This window comes from Selaginella moellendorffii, unplaced genomic scaffold (assembly GCF_000143415.4).
Source record: "Selaginella moellendorffii unplaced genomic scaffold, v1.0 SELMOscaffold_167, whole genome shotgun sequence".
Taxonomy (NCBI): domain Eukaryota; kingdom Viridiplantae; phylum Streptophyta; class Lycopodiopsida; order Selaginellales; family Selaginellaceae; genus Selaginella; species Selaginella moellendorffii.
Window position 1 is genome coordinate 1 of NW_003314427.1, and position 18,128 is coordinate 18,128.

General features: G+C 40.7%; 4 protein-coding genes and 1 long non-coding RNA gene across 6 annotated transcripts; 3 read left to right on the forward strand and 2 right to left on the reverse strand.

Annotated features, from left to right (window-relative positions):
* Positions 1 to 27: 27 nt before the first annotated feature.
* Positions 28 to 1,019, forward strand: LOC9663529. Of its 2 annotated transcripts, XR_002991324.1 has the most exons (4): positions 28 to 38; positions 125 to 310; positions 382 to 856; positions 917 to 1,019. It is a non-coding gene; the product is annotated as an uncharacterized LOC9663529 (long non-coding RNA). The 2 variants fall into 2 exon arrangements; XR_002991323.1 differs by having other exon boundaries at positions 382 to 944.
* Positions 1,020 to 9,988: 8,969 nt separating this feature from the next.
* Positions 9,989 to 10,912, forward strand: LOC9663501 (ribonuclease P protein subunit drpp30). The gene is made up of 3 exons (XM_024667296.1): positions 9,989 to 10,390; positions 10,501 to 10,551; positions 10,754 to 10,912. The coding sequence occupies exons 1-3, from the start codon at positions 9,989 to 9,991 to the stop codon at positions 10,910 to 10,912; spliced, it is 612 nt and encodes a 203-aa protein (XP_024523064.1).
* A 382-nt stretch (positions 10,913 to 11,294) lies between these two features.
* LOC9663502 (hydroxycinnamoyltransferase 2) lies at positions 11,295 to 12,911 on the forward strand. The gene is made up of 3 exons (XM_002993615.2): positions 11,295 to 11,390; positions 11,454 to 11,921; positions 11,980 to 12,911. Exons 1-3 carry the CDS (start codon positions 11,295 to 11,297, stop codon positions 12,838 to 12,840), a joined length of 1,425 nt encoding a protein of 474 aa, XP_002993661.2. The 3' UTR covers positions 12,841 to 12,911.
* Positions 12,912 to 14,471: 1,560 nt separating this feature from the next.
* LOC9663503 (pentatricopeptide repeat-containing protein At4g02750) lies at positions 14,472 to 16,148 on the reverse strand. The gene has a single exon (XM_024667297.1). It carries the CDS (start codon positions 16,146 to 16,148, stop codon positions 14,472 to 14,474), a length of 1,677 nt encoding a protein of 558 aa, XP_024523065.1.
* LOC9663517 (protochlorophyllide-dependent translocon component 52, chloroplastic) lies at positions 16,148 to 18,112 on the reverse strand. The gene is made up of 7 exons (XM_024667301.1): positions 17,598 to 18,112; positions 17,308 to 17,480; positions 17,190 to 17,256; positions 16,999 to 17,145; positions 16,754 to 16,939; positions 16,515 to 16,684; positions 16,148 to 16,464 (listed from the first exon to the last, which is right to left on the reverse strand). The coding sequence occupies exons 1-7, from the start codon at positions 18,096 to 18,098 to the stop codon at positions 16,233 to 16,235; spliced, it is 1,476 nt and encodes a 491-aa protein (XP_024523069.1). The 5' UTR covers positions 18,099 to 18,112; the 3' UTR covers positions 16,148 to 16,232.
* Positions 18,113 to 18,128: the final 16 nt, after the last annotated feature.

Consider the following 18,128-nt stretch of genomic DNA (forward strand, 5'->3'; position numbering starts at 1 on the left):
GCGGAAGACAAGATCCCGGAACTTATCCGATCTTGAGAGTATGAAAGCTTTCATCTTTGTTCTAATTCTTTCTTTCGTTTTTTTTTTTGGTTTTTTTTTGTTTTTTCTTTTTTTTTTTGCATAGAACATCAGCAATGCCGAGGTAGAATCGAAGCTGGAAGCCGTGAGAGGACTGTGGCAGCGGTTTGTGTACCGTGATGCGATCTTGCTAGAGGCAAGGAGGCAAACGAAGGATTGGAATCACTACCAGGATTGGGCTCAGCAATACGAGACGTTGCTCGAAGACGATGTCTTTGCAACAGTGATACAAGTAAGTATCACAAACAACAGTGACACAAACTCTCAGCTAAAGTTTTGTCTTTTTTGGTTTCCTCTCCCCAGGCATTGCATTACAAGCTTCACAACGATCCATGGCGAGCAAAGCTCCCGAAAAGAGAGTGGGGAATCCCACCAAGTTGCGGTATCAATCGCGCGTGACAAACTTTTTTTGTTCTCTCAGAGAAGACCCAAAGAAGGAATTTTTACATGACACGTTTTTAGGGCTTCTATGTTCTTCGATCTTAATGTTTACGGTGATGGCAGCCGAGGCGGGGAGCGCTGGCAGCTGGGATACACCGGCGTCGAAATTCCTCACATTGTCAAGGCCGTGATGCGCGAGGAGTGCCGACTCGCGGCATTGCCTGAGTCTCCAACAAGATCCCATTCCGGCAGTACTCGAGAATCAGAGTCGTGGTCGTGGATCAAGTGCGAGCTGGCGGCTCTCAATCCTTCCAATCCCGTGATTCAATTTTATGATATGGTTGCTGTCCAGCCGATGAACCAGCAAGCGTTTGCTCAAGCTTGCACGACCATGGAGGTAAGAACGAGAATTTTCGATCTCTCTTTTATGGCTTTGTCTCTTGGTTGATGTGATAAGCTTGAAGAAGTTGTCTTTGAGGATCAAATCTTCTCCCTTGACATATAGCCTTTCTTAGTCAATCTATACCTGGAATATTCAATTATACTCAATCAAGGTTTAATGCTATGTATCACAGATAAAAACTATCTACAATGACTTAAGATCCACTCAATTGCAGTAACAAATTCCTTGAATCCAAGAAAATTTTGCCACTTAGAATCAACCCAGTCTTGAGAAGAGGAATTATGACCTCTTGAGAAGAAGAACAGATAGGAATTATGACCAAAATCATTCCATACCTGCTTGAGATCTGTCTGGGGACACCAAGAATTTCACTGCATCGGTGCTGGTGATACACGCATCCCCATCTGTGGCGAGAATATATTGCTAGCAATGAATGGCAAAAGCCATCCAAAGCAAACACTATTGCCACCACCACTATCCCTAGCATTACCGCCACCACCACCACCAACAGCACCATTGCCTCCTCACCAGCATCAACATCAACTCTGTGCAATGCTTTCTCAAATTCGCCCCACTCCAGGCTAGGTATTAGGGGACGATATTCTTTATTGGCATGCTCGTGAACAAGAGGGCTGAGAGTTGCATATTGTACCCAGGCCATCGCCACAAAGGCCAATATGTTTCAAAGTTATGGTTTTTGATGAGGAGGAGCTCGGGAACTGCCACCAAAGAGAACTATCAGTGAAGTACTTTTTGATTTTATTGGATTCTGGTTGAGGCACCAAAATGCTTTGGAGAATCAGTCATCTGATACCTAAACCTCTAGAACAGTATCACAAAATCTCTAAACTCCACATTGCATGGCATTCTCTAGCCCCTAAACAACTGATCGCTAGCTTGACAAGATCATGAGGTGGTGCTCTTGCAAAAAATGTAGCTCCTCCTCATAACCCCTAGAGCAACCCATTCATGGTTTGGAGGCCTGGGTGCCAACTCACACATATCACTATCCTCTTGTCCACACAAAGCTACTAATTACACTATAAAATCTAGTTGGTGAGGAGCACTCTAGCAAGTTTTGATCTGAAAAGAGCTGGCAAAGAGTTGAGGTGTATCTTGCTTTTGATTTTAAAATACATTTATCCTAATACTACTCAAACCCAAAAAAGTTTAATGCCATAAAATCTTTAATTGATTAGAAAAGGGTCTTTGAACTTTCTCTCAACCCATACATGTATGGCAGGCTAATCCTTTTTTGTTTCCTGTTATAAAATTTCTAAGCATATTTTAAACTGATATTTCCACTGTTAAATTTTTCTTTAATTTGTTTATAATCAATGCACCTTATCACTAATACAAACCTTTTGCTAGTAATGTAAATAGAGAAATACTTTGGCCAGATTCGGCTCTTCTATAGAAGCTCACTTCAGCAGAAAGTATATCACCAAGCTCAAACTAATGGATCTATGTTTATATGGATGACAATCAAGAATATATGGAGTTATCCCTTCCAAATCCATGGACTTTAGGACCTGTTATCACCAATTTAGTATTCTCTAAGTCTAGCTAGATTCACTTAAACACATGAAACTAAATATGCACACTAAAATATTTAGGAATATATTCCTAGGGTTTGTGATAGTTGGAGAACACTTAGAAAGAATGTATTAAGCATAATTTCCTTATAGAGGTTGGCTCTAATTGTATAATAGCAGGTTTTTAAACAAAGGTCATTGCTAGACAATGTTTATTTGGTTGATTCATAGGTGGTGGTGCATTGTTTTCATAGTAGTCACAAGTTTTATAAGACATCAAAGAGAAAAGGATAGTTAGTATAGTACATGTGATCATGTGATGAGATTTGAATATATTATCACTATGGATTTTTGGACTTGAAAAATAAATTGAGATAAAATAGTGATTAAGGGCTCTCTCATCAAGCAATTGCCCTTTTTTTAATTGGCTTAAGAGGAGTGTGGACCATTCTAGAGCTTACGAGTTGAAGAGTTGAGTCCACGAGTTGAGTTCAATTTTCAATTGTAATTTAATACAACATTATAAAACTTAAAATATTAAGGTTATGGCAAGCCTAATAATTTTACAACTCTCTATATAGTATATAGATAAAAATATTCTAAAGGACAATTCTTGGTCTAACAATTTAAATATTAATTAAATGTTATAATAGAGATGTTAGAACATAAAATAAGATTTTTGCAAAAAAAAAGTATTCTTATTACTTCTTTAAATCTGTATTTTATATTTTCTAGCTAGTAAATATTAGGTTTGTTAGACTTAAAAAATTATTAAATTTGAATAAAATTCTATATAAAACCATATAACCGTTTGAAAGGTAAAAGAACAACCATTGATATAAGCTTATTACAAATAAAAGAGAGACTTAGTTCTTCTCTAAAATACATTGTTGAGAGGTTTATCATAGTATAGTGTTTAGAATTTATGAATTTTCATTTGTATGTAAACAACCAAAGAGAACGACTTGAAAGATGATCCATGAATAATAATGCACCCCCTTTTTCAATTAATTAAGGGTCTTGGGGGGTTAAGTGTTTTTGAGTTTGAATAATATTGGGTTTGGTGACCTCCTGGGAAGTTCAAACTTAAAAACTTACATTTGGTATTAAAGTAGTCTCAGGTTCGACTCTATTAATTAGCTAAGGAAATCACACCATATGTTAATTGACATATGATAAGTTCAATTTGCTCCGGCTGAGCTCAAACCAGAGGGTAGATGTAAAGAACCAACTCGCCGTGGTGTCGTAGGCTAAATGAACCCCAAAAGCATGACCAAAATGACAAAGAGTTCATTGGATGGGACCAAGTCGAAGATCGAGTCCAAGGCCGACTCTAGGACCGAGTTCGAGATAGAGTCCGGAATTGAGTCCGAGACCGACTCGGGGACCGAGTTCGAGTTCGAGTTCGAGACCGAGTTCGAGACGGAGTCCGAGATCTGAAATCGGGTCTGAGACAGAGTCCGAGGTCGAGTCCAAGGTCGGGTCCGAGATCGGGTCCGAGATCGAGTTCGAAATCGAGTCCGAGACCGAATCCGAAGTCGGATCCAAAATCGGGTCCGAGATCGAGCCAAAGACTAAGTCTAAATACTAATACAGGTCAAGGGGTGAAAGCCCAAAGCGTGCGTCTCCCAGGGGGGGGGGGGGGCTGCAGGGGGTTCCAAAAGTATAGTAGGGATAGTGAGGTCCAGGAACCAGTCTTGAAGGAACTCTCCAGTGGTGCTTCCAAACTGACTTGAGGTTGAAACTGGGGCCCAAAGGCCTTGGGTGGGAGTGAGCATGGGCTTGAGTGGTGCCGGAGGGGCCACCCAGGGAAGTGCTCAAGAGCAGCTCCCACTCCCGAAAGGGAAACTGACTACGGTGCTCCCGACTCATGTGGAGTGGTGCCCCACTTGAGTACCTTGGGGCTCATTGGTCCTCGCCCTTCCTAGGGGCTTGGGCCTTCCCTTCGGGATGGAAGTGGGGGGGTAGAGGTACCCATACCGGGCCGTTAGGCCACGGTGTTTTGCCCCGACGTCCCGAAGCAAGTGCTGCACCCAAGACTTGGGATTTAGAGGGTCCCATGATCAAGTCTTGGGGTACCAAGGGGTGTTAGGAATCTGGAGGCTTGGTGTGCTTGGCTGCTTGTGCCTGCGGGGAGTGTAGCCGAACCTTAAGTCCAGTCTAACCAGGGGAGGGGGATTGGGAGAGATTTGGGATATCCGTAGATGGATGGCTAACACTCCGTTGCTTGTGCAGTGAGTAGCTGAAACCAAGTAGGACCAAGTAGGAGCTGGTACCATAGGCGGGAACCTTGGCGAGGGAACTTAGCACAAGCTAAGGCAGAGTTGGTCGAATAGACGAGGTAAGCTGGCAAATTGGAAAGGAAAAATTTGTGGCTTACAGTAGGGTATCAAGAGAGTGAGGCTCTCAGGAGAGCTATGGCTCTCAACTTCTATTCACAAGAGCGTGAACTTGTAGGAAAATATGGTAGATTATAAGTAATCAAAGAGAACAACTTGAGAGATGATTCATAAGGTTCAAATATAGGGGGAAAGAACTTATAAATAAAAGTACATCCCTTTTTCCAATTGGTTAATGGTCTTAAGATATATGGGATTAAGTGTTCTTGAGTTTAAATAATACTGGGTTGGGTAACTTTTTAGGAAGTCCAAATTCAAGAGCTTACATCGCACTTTTATTCGAAAAGAGGGAAATATACACAAACATATATGAATTCTAATGTTGGTAATTTGAACTCTTGTTTTATTTCAATACAAGAGAAAGAAAGAAAGGATAATGAAGATAATGATTACAAGTTGGAGATAAATGCAATGACAAAGAGTGCAACAAATTGGGTGAAAAAGAATTCTGTCCTATTTGTTTTAGAAAATTGCAATTCCATGACTTTCAAGAAATGTTTTATATGTTTTCTGGCTTCTGGTGGAAACAATGGGAATGGTCAGTATTATGATATATATACTCGTGCGATACACTACAATATCACACACTTAAAAGACTACCATGAAATATTTTTTGAGATGGTAAAGACAAAAATGGAGACACATGAGTACTATGGGCAATATTGCAAAAAGAACATTTGCAAGTATATGAAATGAAAAAATGTATTTTTATTAATTATATAAAGTATAAGAAGTTTATATTATTGATAGAGAATAAACATCAATAGTCTTGGGAAATCTAGTTAACTCCGAAAGTCTTTTGCAACTCAACAATGGTAAAGCTTACTTGGTGTATATAAATATCCACTTTAGGATCCTGGTGTAAGATGTTGATAAAAATATAGTATATATGCTTGTAAGGAGTATATACTTTCCCATGTTCCTCACGTTTTATAAAGTTTGGACATTTGCAAGAAAGAAAGTCTTGAATAGCAATTGTGTATTCTCCACCTTCTATTTTGATTATGTATTCCTTTGCAAGTATAGTGATATACTTTGTGTAGAGAATCTCACACTCAAGCATTTGAGCTAAGCTTATTTTACCCTACTTTTGCTTAGAGATGGTATTAATAAATTTAATTGCCTTACCTTTTCTTGTTGGCCTCCTATACATCTCTATGAGAACAGTCTTGGTTTTGTTGCTTATGTCTTCAATTCTCCTCTCAAGATTGAAACAAGATTTCTCACGGTTTTCAATCTCATCTGAGATGAATGCCACCCCATTAACAACCATTCTTTAGGTACTACATTAGGTTTAGTCACTATAGTGTCTTCAAACTGCTTTGTATAGTTGGCATTGGTGTTGCAACAATATAACCAACACCATCTCGAAAATCTTGCTTGCTTTTATTCCTCATAGAAACATAGGGCTGGAACGGAAGTAAACTTGTCATCATGGATCCAAACCTAACACTTACCTCTCAGAAGTACTCTCACACACTTTATATTGGATTTTGTTAGCATTTGATAGATTGCCCATTGCTTCAATTCCACACTATAGTAAGCAATTTCAACTTATTGTGATATGCTCTCTTCATTAACTATTTGAGGTGGCTTGGTCTGGAAGTGGTGTTTTCGAGTAGAATATTAGGTATGTAAGATTTTTTTGCTCCAATGTTTGTACCAATTTTTTCATCAACAAAAGAAAAGCAATATTTTGAACGGACAGCCTTCATATCACCAATAGAAGCCTAAGGAGTGTACTCTATAGATGTGTTGTAAATCACTTCCTCCATTGTAGTTACCACTGTTCATGCTGGTAGAGTCACTTTCTTCTTCATTTGATCGTGTAACATTTTAACTGAAGATTTTGTTCCTATATATCTTCGTTTATTAAATGCTAAGGCTTTTGAATACTACTTTATAACATGTATCAAATCCAATAGATGTGCTTCGTATAGACTTTTCTTCCCTTTCCATGCCTCAAAAGAACACTAGCTCCAATACTTATTTTTTGAGAGATTCACAATTGGGGTGTATGCAAGATCCTTAAGTGGTTGGTCCTTGAAAAAGATGATATTAAAAAATAATAAAAAGAGAAGAAAAACAAAAAACCAACCTAAAAAGAGTGATGCCCCCATTAGAACATTTTAACTTTCCACCACCCCAACCATGATTCAAGTTTTGGTAGATAATTTATGTTTATATGGCCATCTTCACACCACCACATTTGGATCTTATTTGATTTTGCCTCATGCACTTTTTCAGAATGTGCAATTTAGCAATGTTTGCACAATTCTTTAAATGCTAATTGGAAAACTAGCTTGATAAGGTGGTTGTGTTGGTTTAGGCTCTAAACCTAATGGAACTCATAAGTTCTCTCACAACATTCCAGGTTGACTATTCCCAAAAATTGGCTGGATGCCATTCCAATTAGCCTTAGCCCCATTTTCCATGAAACTGTAAAAGTTGGTAGACTTACTAATCCATTTCAATACAATGTTGACTTCCAAAATATTTCCTAGGCTATCTAGTTTTTTACTTTAAACTTTGTTATTGCAATTGTCAAGTTGGAACGTAACTTATGAAAAGGGCAATACTTAAAAGCATTTTAAGACAATAAGAAAACATAATTGCTTTAGATTATACACATGAGTTCCCATGGTTGTCCAACTTGATACCCTCTCCATATGGTTAAAATGTATCCATACATTAGTAAAGTCATTCAACCTAGACATATCCATTTGAGAGATAAGATCTATACTAGAGGTAGGGCCTATAATAAAGATTTTGAAGATAAAGGGGCGCTCCTACTCACTAACGACTTGATCTGGGAATAAACTCTGAAAGATAAACTCGTAAGGATAAATTTTAAATATACTATCACCACGGATCCTTATAATTTTGGGAGATAAATGGGGATAAAATAGCCACTAAGGGCTCTATAATCAAGCAATTGCCTCTTTTTTAGTTGGTTTAGTGGAAGAGAGATAGGGTGTATTACATATGGTATCAGAGCAAATGGCATGGGTTTGATTCCCATTAATTAGTGGCTACTTAAAAATATAATATACCCTTGAACAAGGTATATTCCTACCCCTAAATTTGAAATTATATATTGAGCATTCATGCATACGTCCTTCCTTTTGGTGGAGCATCCATGGACAAAGGTATCTATCATGGGACTGCGGTATAGGTGGATGACTAATTGCCTCATATGGAATAGTTGGTCAAGCAATTGCCCCTTTTCTAATTGGCTTAAGAGGAGAGAAATAGGATGTGCTACACAAGTTCACTTATTTGTTAAATTTTGTATATAATATCAATGAAAGCTACTTGAGTTTCATATGGAGACAACAAGCACTATTCCTAAAATCTGGAGAAAGAAACTATGCTTTTTTTTTCCATTCTCAACCAAAGTTTAATATGGTTGAATTTATATATATTCACTATTCACTTTCTAGAGTATGGGAGCTAGTTCAAACTTATTTCCATTTTGTATTCTTGCCATTTTCTCCTCATTCTCTCTTTTCCCACATTTTGAGTCTCTAGTTATCTACACAATTTTCCACTGGTTTTTCTTGTGTCTTTAAACGATAAACTCTTATCCCATCTTTTAATTTCATCCCTAGTCACTTTGACTATTTTTAGCTTTCAATTCTCTTGTTCTCTTTGCCATCTTTTTTTTGTTTTAGCAATTATTTACTATATTCCAACACATAGAAGTTTTTAGGCCATAGCTTCTTGCGTGCTAGAGTCTTGTGCATCCCATTAGGGGTTGCTTATTATGCTGCTATATTATTGCTACTTTGTTCTCGCATTCCAGCTTTAGAGAGCATAGAAAATATTCTGAGCTCCCTTCATCCTTGTTACAAGAGGTATAGATCTAGAGTTCATCTCTATTTTTTCTTTTGTAATTAAGCTTGGAGTCGTGAGCATATGGGTATATATATAAGGGAGTAGAGCTGTGGTTGGGGTTAAGAGATGCCCCAACAATGACTTTAGAATATATAAATTTAAAGATTAAATATGATAATTTTAACATATAAATACATCATGAACTATATTAATACTAAATATACTATATTGCCAACTAAACCATACCTTCCAAAATATTTATATATAATATAGTTAGAGTTCTTTGAAAGACATGAAGACTTCTTGCCCAACTAAAGTCATAATCCTTTTGAACGAGAAAATAATTTACATGTTTGATCCTTTGTCCCTAATGACTCCCTTTTTGGGTATAACTCTGATTAAACCTTGAGCTTGCATTTGCATTCCAATATGAGAAAACTTTATAAGAAATTTGACTACTTGAACCAATCATAAGAAGGATCCACTAGTGCTGCTAAATAACTACAGACTAGCTTGTTTGCCACTTATAGCACTCAAGAGAGTTTTATTTTTACCCATGGTAATATAATAATAATTTATAATAACTTTATCTCAAAGAGATTCTGGTCCAAGTAACAAGAAGCTTGATAGCTGCAAAGTTTGTTTTCTTAACACTGACAGGCCTCAAGAAGAGCACAAAACACTTTAATTGAAACCTTGGAAAGGGGGTCTGCCCAACACTCTTATTGATGAATGCAGATATAGCATGGGAATTCACCGGAGAGTGGCTGAGGAGTTTGGATCAACTCCAAACAATCATGGAAGACTGGGAAGACAAGCAGCTCTAGACATGGTGGTGACACCACAGTGACACTTATGCCAAAGAGCTGCCAAGTTCTTGGTTTTGTGGAGTTTCTCTTGGCGATGGATGGAGCAGTCGCATGGAAGACGCAGTGTTCCATGGTTCATGTAAAGGAACAAGATCCCAAGAGTATGGAATCGTTTTTGCGTGGAACATGAGCGATACTGAGGTTGAATCAAAACTGGAAGCCGTGAGAGGACTGTGGCAGCAGTTTGTGTACCTGCTAGAGGCAAAGAAGGATTGGAATCACTACCAGGATTGGGCTCAGCAGTTGCTAGAAGATGATGTCTTTGCAACAGTGATACAAGTAATTATAAAACACAAACTTTCAGCTAAAGTTCTTTCTTTTTAGCAAACGGCGATGATTTGATGAAGATGGAGAGATGATTACCAACCGAACAACTGACCAGAACTCAGGCATTGCATTACAAGCTTCACAACGATCCATGTCTTTCCAAAAGTGACAAAACTTTTTTTGTTCTCTCAAAAAAGACCTATTTATTTCAGGGTTTCTATGTTCTTCGATCTTAACGTTTGTGGCGATGGCGGCAATGAGCAGCCGAGGCGGGAGGCGCTGGCCATGGCATTGCAGCTGGGATACACCGGCGTCGCCATTCCTCACATTGTCAAGGCCGTGATGCACGAGTCGGATCGCTGCAAGCTGCGGCCAATCAAGCCCGATGTGCTCCTCGCCGCATTGCCTGGGGTTTGTGAGTCTACGAAGTTCCATCGCCGCCTCCTGGGAGTCTCCAACAAGATCCCATTCCGGCAGTACTCGAGAATCAGCGTCGTGGTGGTGGATCAAGTGCAAGCGGCGGCTCTCAATCCTTCCAATCCCGTGCTTCAGTCGTATGATGTGGTTGCTGTCCAGCCGATGAGCCAGCAATCGTTTGCTCAAGCTTGCACGACCATGGAGGTAAGAATGAGAACTTTCGACCTTTCTTCTATTTTTTTTTTATCTGATAGATCGTTGGATCCTGATTTTTTTTTTTCCAGGTTGATGTGATAAGCTTGAATTTGTCCCAGAAGTTGTCTTTCAGGATCAAATCTTCTGCCTTGACAGATGCGGCTATAGAGGTGAGATAGTTTTTCCATTTCCTAGCTTTAGTCCTTTGAAGAACTCACCTTGCCTTTTCTAACAGCGAGGAGTTTTCTTTGAGATCGTGTATGCCCCAGCTCTGGATGATCCAAACGCAAGAAAAGAGCTGTTCATAAACACTCAAGTAAGGAGTGTGTGTGTTTTTTTTTCTTCTCATTCTGGCACCATCTCGATATCCAGACGCTCGTGACTATGACACGCGGTCGTAACATCATCTTAAGCAGTGGTGCCCGAAACGCTTGCGAGATCCGGGGACCCAACGACGCGGCAAACCTGGCAACGCTGTTCGGGCTTACGATGGAGCAGGCAAGAGCTGCCATCTCCAAAAACTGCAAGTAAGGAGTGTCTCCCTCTTGTTTTCAACTTTTCTTTGCTTCACAAACTTCATTTCAACAACACAGCTCGGTACTTTTGCACGGATACACAAGGAAAAACACGTACAAGGCAGCCATCACTATTGAGACGGTGGAAAAGCCACTGTTTGACGTACCAAACGTCTGGGATCCTCTGGTAACCGAGGAGGACTGTGTTCTTCCGGAGGCCGAGGTATCCAAGGTGGAGGAGGACTGTGTTCTACCGGAGGCCGAGCTATCCAAGTTGGAGGAGGTTGTGGTGGATCAATCCTCTGCCGAAAAACAACCGTCCAAGAAGCGAAAGAGGTACAACACTCGCCAGAGCCTCAAAAGCATTTCTCTCTCGATCATTGCGGCAATGAATGGGGATGGCTCTAAGACTCACCAGAACGGGTAATAGTTTTTTCCATTTAATGAAACATTTGATCCTTGTGCCCTTCTGCCGGCAGAAGAGTACTAAGAAGGTTTGTTGTTGACGAGCTACTTTTTTTTCCATCTCTTTCTCACTCCAGGGTTTTGACTAGAAGTTTTCGTTCTCGACGCTTTTGGGAATGAAGGTGGAGGTGGAAGAGATCTGCTTGGTTCCTCCGGAGATCAACAAGCCCGGCAAGGCTCTTCTCTCGCCGTTAGCTCACTTCGCCTGGGAGGTACACTATCGCACTCGGTTTCTCTTTTTCGAGCGTCCTTCAGTCAAGGAAGGTGCTTGTTTTGATGCGCTAGTAGTGAGGCTCAAGGCCGGCCTTCGCAAAGCACTGGGGTCCTTCTATCTTCTCGGAGGACGTCTTGTTGTCCGAGAAGATGATCTCATGGAGGTGGACTGTAACGGCGACGGCATCATGTTTATCAGAGCCAGCTCCGACGTTGCGCTCGGGGATCTGAGCTACAGCGATGGTGATTTCCAGCTTCCTGACGAGGATCTATCGAGCTTGGCACAGACTGCCGGGCATGTTCTCAACTGGCCCTGGCCTTCAGACGCCCCTCTCCTCTTCATCCAGGTACCAAATTTCCATTTTTCCATCACTACGGAAAAACACTTTTCCTTTTCCTTTGCAGGCTACTCGATTCTCCTGCGGTGGTCTGTGCATCTCGATCAAGTTTAATCACCAGGTGATGGATGGGACGAGTGCATGGCACTTCTGGAAATCCTGGGCGGAAGTTTGCCGTGGACAAGAGATCTCAGTGTTACCAGTCTGGAGCGACCAGCCGATCAAAGTTCTTCTTCCTCGTCCGACACTTGACAAGCTCGAGATTCCACACTACTTGAGGCGGGCTCCAAAGCAAGCAGTGCTGTCTGCAACACTAGAAGATCCAACAAAGTATAGCACCAGGTGCTTCGTGTTCAAGGCGGAAGTTCTCGCAAGGCTCAAGGAAAAAGATCCCGGATTTACAACCTTCCAGCTCCTGACGGCTCACTTGTGGGAGAAGATCACTGTCGCTCGCCAGCTTCATGGCTCCACAGCCATGTTCTTTGCGGTGAATTGCCGCAAGAGGTTCCGGTGGCTGGATCCGGGTTACGGAGGCCAGGGCGCTCTCATTATCGGCACTACTCCACTGCCAGCGTCTCAAGTAGGCCGTGATGGACTGGCACTGGTTAGAAAAACGATCCAGGAATTCACTGAAGAGCAGGCTACGCGTTTCTGCGAGCTCGTGGAGATGCTTGCGTCGGACGAGCAGCACCGAATTGGCTTGACTTTAACCAAGAATGACGTGATTGTGGGGAGCTCGTTCTACTTCCCGGTGTACGAGGACTTTGGATTCGGCAAGCCGGTGGGGATGGCAGCTGTGGCGGTCCCAAACGATGGGAGGATTTACTACTTCCCAGGTAGAGACGAGGGCAGCGTTGCCGCGTATGTGTCTTTGAGAGACGATGCTATGGACAGACTCTTGGGCGATTCCACGCTCATGAATCGTTGACAAAGTTATAGACAAGTTAGCATTCTGGATGAAACAGATTATTCTTTAGGGTCATCCTAAACCATGCTAAATACATGAGTTGGCATTTGGAAACTTTCAAGATATTGTTTTTTTTTTTTGGGTAGTGAATATACCTAAAATATATTTGAATATTATAGGATAGTTTATTATATAACGGTTATTTATTTAGATTAATGTTGTATTTATAATTTATAAACATGTTTATAATTTATAAACTTTCTTAAACCCTTTCTAGTATATTCTTTTTAGTTCTATCATCTAATAGTTGATATGTTATAAGATTAATCTTGTGTTTATAAATTACAAACATGCTTATAATTATAAAATTTATTTGATCAATTGGATTAATAAGTAAGAATAACACTAATTAACATGAGAATAAGTCTTAGGAACAATAACATATAAATTCACTTTATCTATTTCAAATGGAGTTCAATACTGGAATCCTTATTTAAACAGAAAGACATTTTCTTCAAGTCAAAAATTTTAACTAATTATATAAACTATTTAAAAATATAGTGAGGAAGCTAGCATTCTACAGTTTGATGTACATTTGTCCTTCAAACTTACGATATAAGTTCATCATTTTGCTATAGAGTGGTTAGTTACTAATAGCAGTGTATTGAGCATAACTTTATAATTAATATTAGTGATAATAAAAAATAGTATTTGTAAGCCACTAATATTACTGTGCCACTAGAAATTTTGTGTCTTTAGAAATACTACATCAAAGAATGTAATGTTAAGAAGACTGAATACACAATAAATTTGATTGTTTTAACTTTTGTCATTCATAGTTGTTATACTAGAAAGTTGTATAAATCTAATTATAATTTGACAATTACTTTTATAAAATCAGTTTCTATATTTTTTCTCTTCCATGGTAGCTTTATTAATTTCATAACAAATTCTAATAACTCAAAATTATCAACAACACTTCTTATAGGTATAAAAAGTTGATTTTTTTTAAGACTAGGATGATAGTGGATATACTTAAAATATTCTTGGATATTCTAGGATATTCTACCATCTATTGGTTGTTATTCATTTAAATCTTGTATTCATAATTTATGCAAATGTTTATAATTTATAAACTTTCCAAAACACTTCCTAGTATATTTAAGTTTATTTTATTTAATATTTTAATAAATTTTAAGCATTTTTATTATTATAAACTTCAATTGTATTAATAAATAAAATTCAAATTATTTTAAGTACCTCTAAAAAGTAATCCCTTACAGCAAAAATTTGAAGTCAATTTTTGGTTTTTTTGAGCAAACCTGGGCAGTAATGAATATATTTAAAATATACTTGGATATTCTAGGATATTCTAACATCTAAAGGTTGCTATTTATTTAGATTAATTTTTATTTATAATTTAAAAAGATGTTTATAATTTTTAAACTTTCCTACACACTTTTTAATATATTTTAGTTTATTCTGGTTGACAATCTTGTGTTTATAAATTATAAACATATTTATAATTATAAACTTCCACTTGATTAATTGGATTAATAAATAGAAATAGCACTACTTTTAAATAAATAAAACGTTGTTGCATGCAACACGCAGCAAATTATTATTTTGGCTTATATTAACCAAGTCCTATCTTAATTTGCAAGCATGTTTGCAAACATGATGTAGCTTGACCCATCATTCATTTTAGATTTGATGAGATGATGAACAGCTGTTTCAGCAGATCTAATATCACTTTGGTATCTACAAGCAGCAAGAAAACACCTCCAATCTAGAATATGTGGAGTGTAAGGCATGTTGTGTATGAGGTCTTTGGCTTGCTCAAGCTCGGATGAACGAGCTAGCACATCGATCATGCAACTAAAATGCTCAAAACTGGGTGTCACACCATAGTCTAGAGTTAAAGATCTAAAGCAACTATATACACTCTCCAGCTTTCCTAAAGCGCTATAAGCGATTAGTACCGATGCAAACACAGAAGAGCTACATCTATCAACCATGTTTGCATTGTAATATGTACTCAATGCATCTCGAGGTGTTGCGTTTTGCGTAAAGGCAGCCACCATAGATGTCCATGACACTGTGTCACTCACAGGCATTTCATCAAACAATCTCTTTGATAGTTGCAAGTTTCCATTCTGGGCATACGCAGCAAGCAGGGTAGTCCATGAGAATTCATCTTTGCGCTCCATTTGATCGAACAAATCCTTGCACTGGGTTAAATCTCCTTGCTGTGCATATGCACTGAGTAAGGCATTCCAGCAAACTAGATCCTTGAAAGGCATAGAATCAAACACGAACTTAGCTTCCTCGAGATGACCCTTTCGGGCATAAGCCACAAGCATGGAACTCCACGTCGCAAGATCAAGCACGGGCATCTGGGATAGAAGTCTTTGCAAGCCTTCAAAATCAGCTTTGGATGAGAACAGATTCAGCATTGCTGTGGACGAAGCTAGATCCCAATGAGGCATTTTGTTGTAGAGAGTTTCAGCCTCCAGCTTATTCCCGGTGCGGGAGTATACGCTCAACAAGGTAGTCCATGAAACAATGTCCTGTTCCGGCATCGATTCAAAGACTTTGCAAGCTTGAACTTCGCTGCCACTATTCACGTATGCATGCAGCAGCGAGTTCCAAGACAATAGATTCGTCGCCGGCATACGTGCAAAGAATCGCTTCACATCACCAAGATGCCCGCCATTGGCATATGCAGAAAACATTGCATTCAAGGATACCAAGTTGTATTCTGGCATATAGTTAAACGAGTTCTTAGCTTCATGAAAATTTCCGCACTGGGAATAAGCGTAAATCATGCAAGTCCATGAAACAATGTCTCTTTGCGGCATGGAACCAAACAACAGCCTAGATTCCTCTAGATACCCATTCTGGGCATATCCCGAGATCATGGCATTGCAGGAAACCAAATCCTTCTCTGGAATCGAATCAAAAATCTTCCTAGCTTTGGAAAGATTGCCCTCCCGGGCATAGGCGTCGAGAAGAACAGTGCAAGAGATTCGATTCCTGTGTGGCATTGTGTCGAAAATGCGCTGCGCTTGCTTGATATGCCCATTCCGGGCATAGGCGAGGAGGAGGAGATCCCAGGAGAAGGCATTCTTCGTGGGAATCTCATCGAAGACTCTCCGGGCGTGCTCCACGCTGCCACAGGCAGCGTACATCTCGATGAGCTTGTTGAGGAGGTAGACATCGTCGTCGCGATACAAGCTGGATTGGATCAATCGCTGGTGGAGATCTAGCGCCGCGGAGAGATTGCCGCAGGACTGGATCAAATGCAAGCAGTGGTCGCGATTTTCCATTGCTTCTGAATCGTGGGCAGATCTTAGATTTATCGAGGATAGAAACTTCCAAGCTTTGGCAAGAGAACAAATCGATCTTCCTCTTCATTTAACCAGCGCATGGTTGTAGTCGTGGAAGTGATAGTTCTTGCGGATAAAGCGGGCTGTGTATCTCGAAGCTATCCACAAGAACACTCCCAAGATCCCCCACCAAGAACGGCGAATCGACGCTACTGCAACTGTGGCTATCGCCGCGATTTGCAAGCCCAGCTCGGCCAGCTTGAAGGATCTCAAGGCCGCCATGCAAGTCGGGCATCTCTTGACGTGGTTTTCATACCTGGTGGTGATCGCAAGCTTTCAGAAAATCCAGGAAAGAACGAGGAGTACCTGTCCATGAGCTGCTGCTTTGGAGGAGATGATGGAAGCTTTCGATCAATGTGTGGAGCATAGCCTGGAGCTCCACCCGCGTAAACGCTGAGCCACCTTCGAAATCCCAGAACGAATGCATCGGCCGATGTTGGTATGTACTCTCTTTCGTTTCGCTCTTGCTTTTGCTCCTGGAGGATGAAAGGATTCCAAGAGTTGGATCATCGATCGATTGCATGAACGAAGCAGCGAAGACTTACCATGATATGGAGAAGATAGAGATCCGAGTCGAGCACCAGCATGTGTCGAAGGTGAGCGAGCCATCTCGGGGTGTAAAAGTGGATGGATTTTGCGAAGTTCCTGGGGAAGGACCAGAAGGCTTTGCTTCTGCCCGGAAGAACGGGCACACACATGAACACGGTGTATGTGATCTTGTCCGACTCTTCCTGCATTGAGCAATCCAGAGATTCTTAGAAACCAGCTTGCTCCAAAGCTTGCTAAGAACCTTTTGCTTGGGTGGTATTCTTATCTCCATCACAAACGAGAGAGGCGGCATGAAAACTACGTCCCCTCGTCCTGTGCTACCTTTGAAACCATGCCGATCGAATTTGTTCACGGTGTAGCTCACTGGCCCAGCTTTGTTTCTATTCCCCTGATCGAAGAAAACATCAGTGAAAAGAACAAGATGAAACATACTTGGAGCTTGTGGTGCGCGAATGGAACGTGTGTAGGATCCATGAGGTTCTCTATCAATGCCTCGTACCTTGGAAGAGCATAAGAACTTTGGTGAGAATCTCGAGACCTTTGCTTTTACCCGTAAGGAACATCACTCGTAGCCCAGTAGTGAACAAAATCAGCGTCCTCGAGAACTGGAAAGAAAGGTGGCTTGATCTGCGAAGACGCGCTAGCGCTGAAGTTCATCCACAAAATCCCCTGCTGCTCCATGCTAGGATAGACCGTCGCACAAGCGCGAGGCGATCTAGCAGCCTGGAAAGATAAAAAAGAAGTTTTTGATCATCCAAGAACTTTGGAGAGAAACACGTCCAAGAACTAAACTTTGGAGACAAAGAAACGTCCAAGAACTTTGGAAAGAAACAATCTTACACTCAAGTCTCCAGGCTGGGCTTGAGGGATCCGAGAGCACGATCCAGTTCCTGGAGCAAATATCCATCCGTGGTAACTGCATTGGATGTGACCATTCTCCCCGATTCTGCCCTCGGACAATGGAGCTAGCCTGTGCGGGCACTTGTCACTGAAAACTTGCCAGTTCTTCCCATTGCTATCCCACCACACAACCAATTCATTTCCAAGAATCGTGACAGCGTGAGGAACTCCCTTGTCTAGTTCTTGCTCGATCGCTACCGGGTACCACTCGCTGTTCCAATCGAACCATGTCGAGCGCTTGGTTTGCTCTAGAGCTTCTTCTTTCTCCCTAGACGACGTGGCTCTCGTGACTATAGCTATGTGCCTTGGATTCGCTACTCTACCTTTTCTCGTGGTTCTTCTCAAGAATGCGAGTGGGACGCTATGGTTGCTGGTCGCCCACAAGGATTTCCATGGCCTCTGCCATGTAATATCTGGAGCTAGAACCTCGAGAATCGCCATTGAAACGTTATCTATAGTATAGACCAGGAA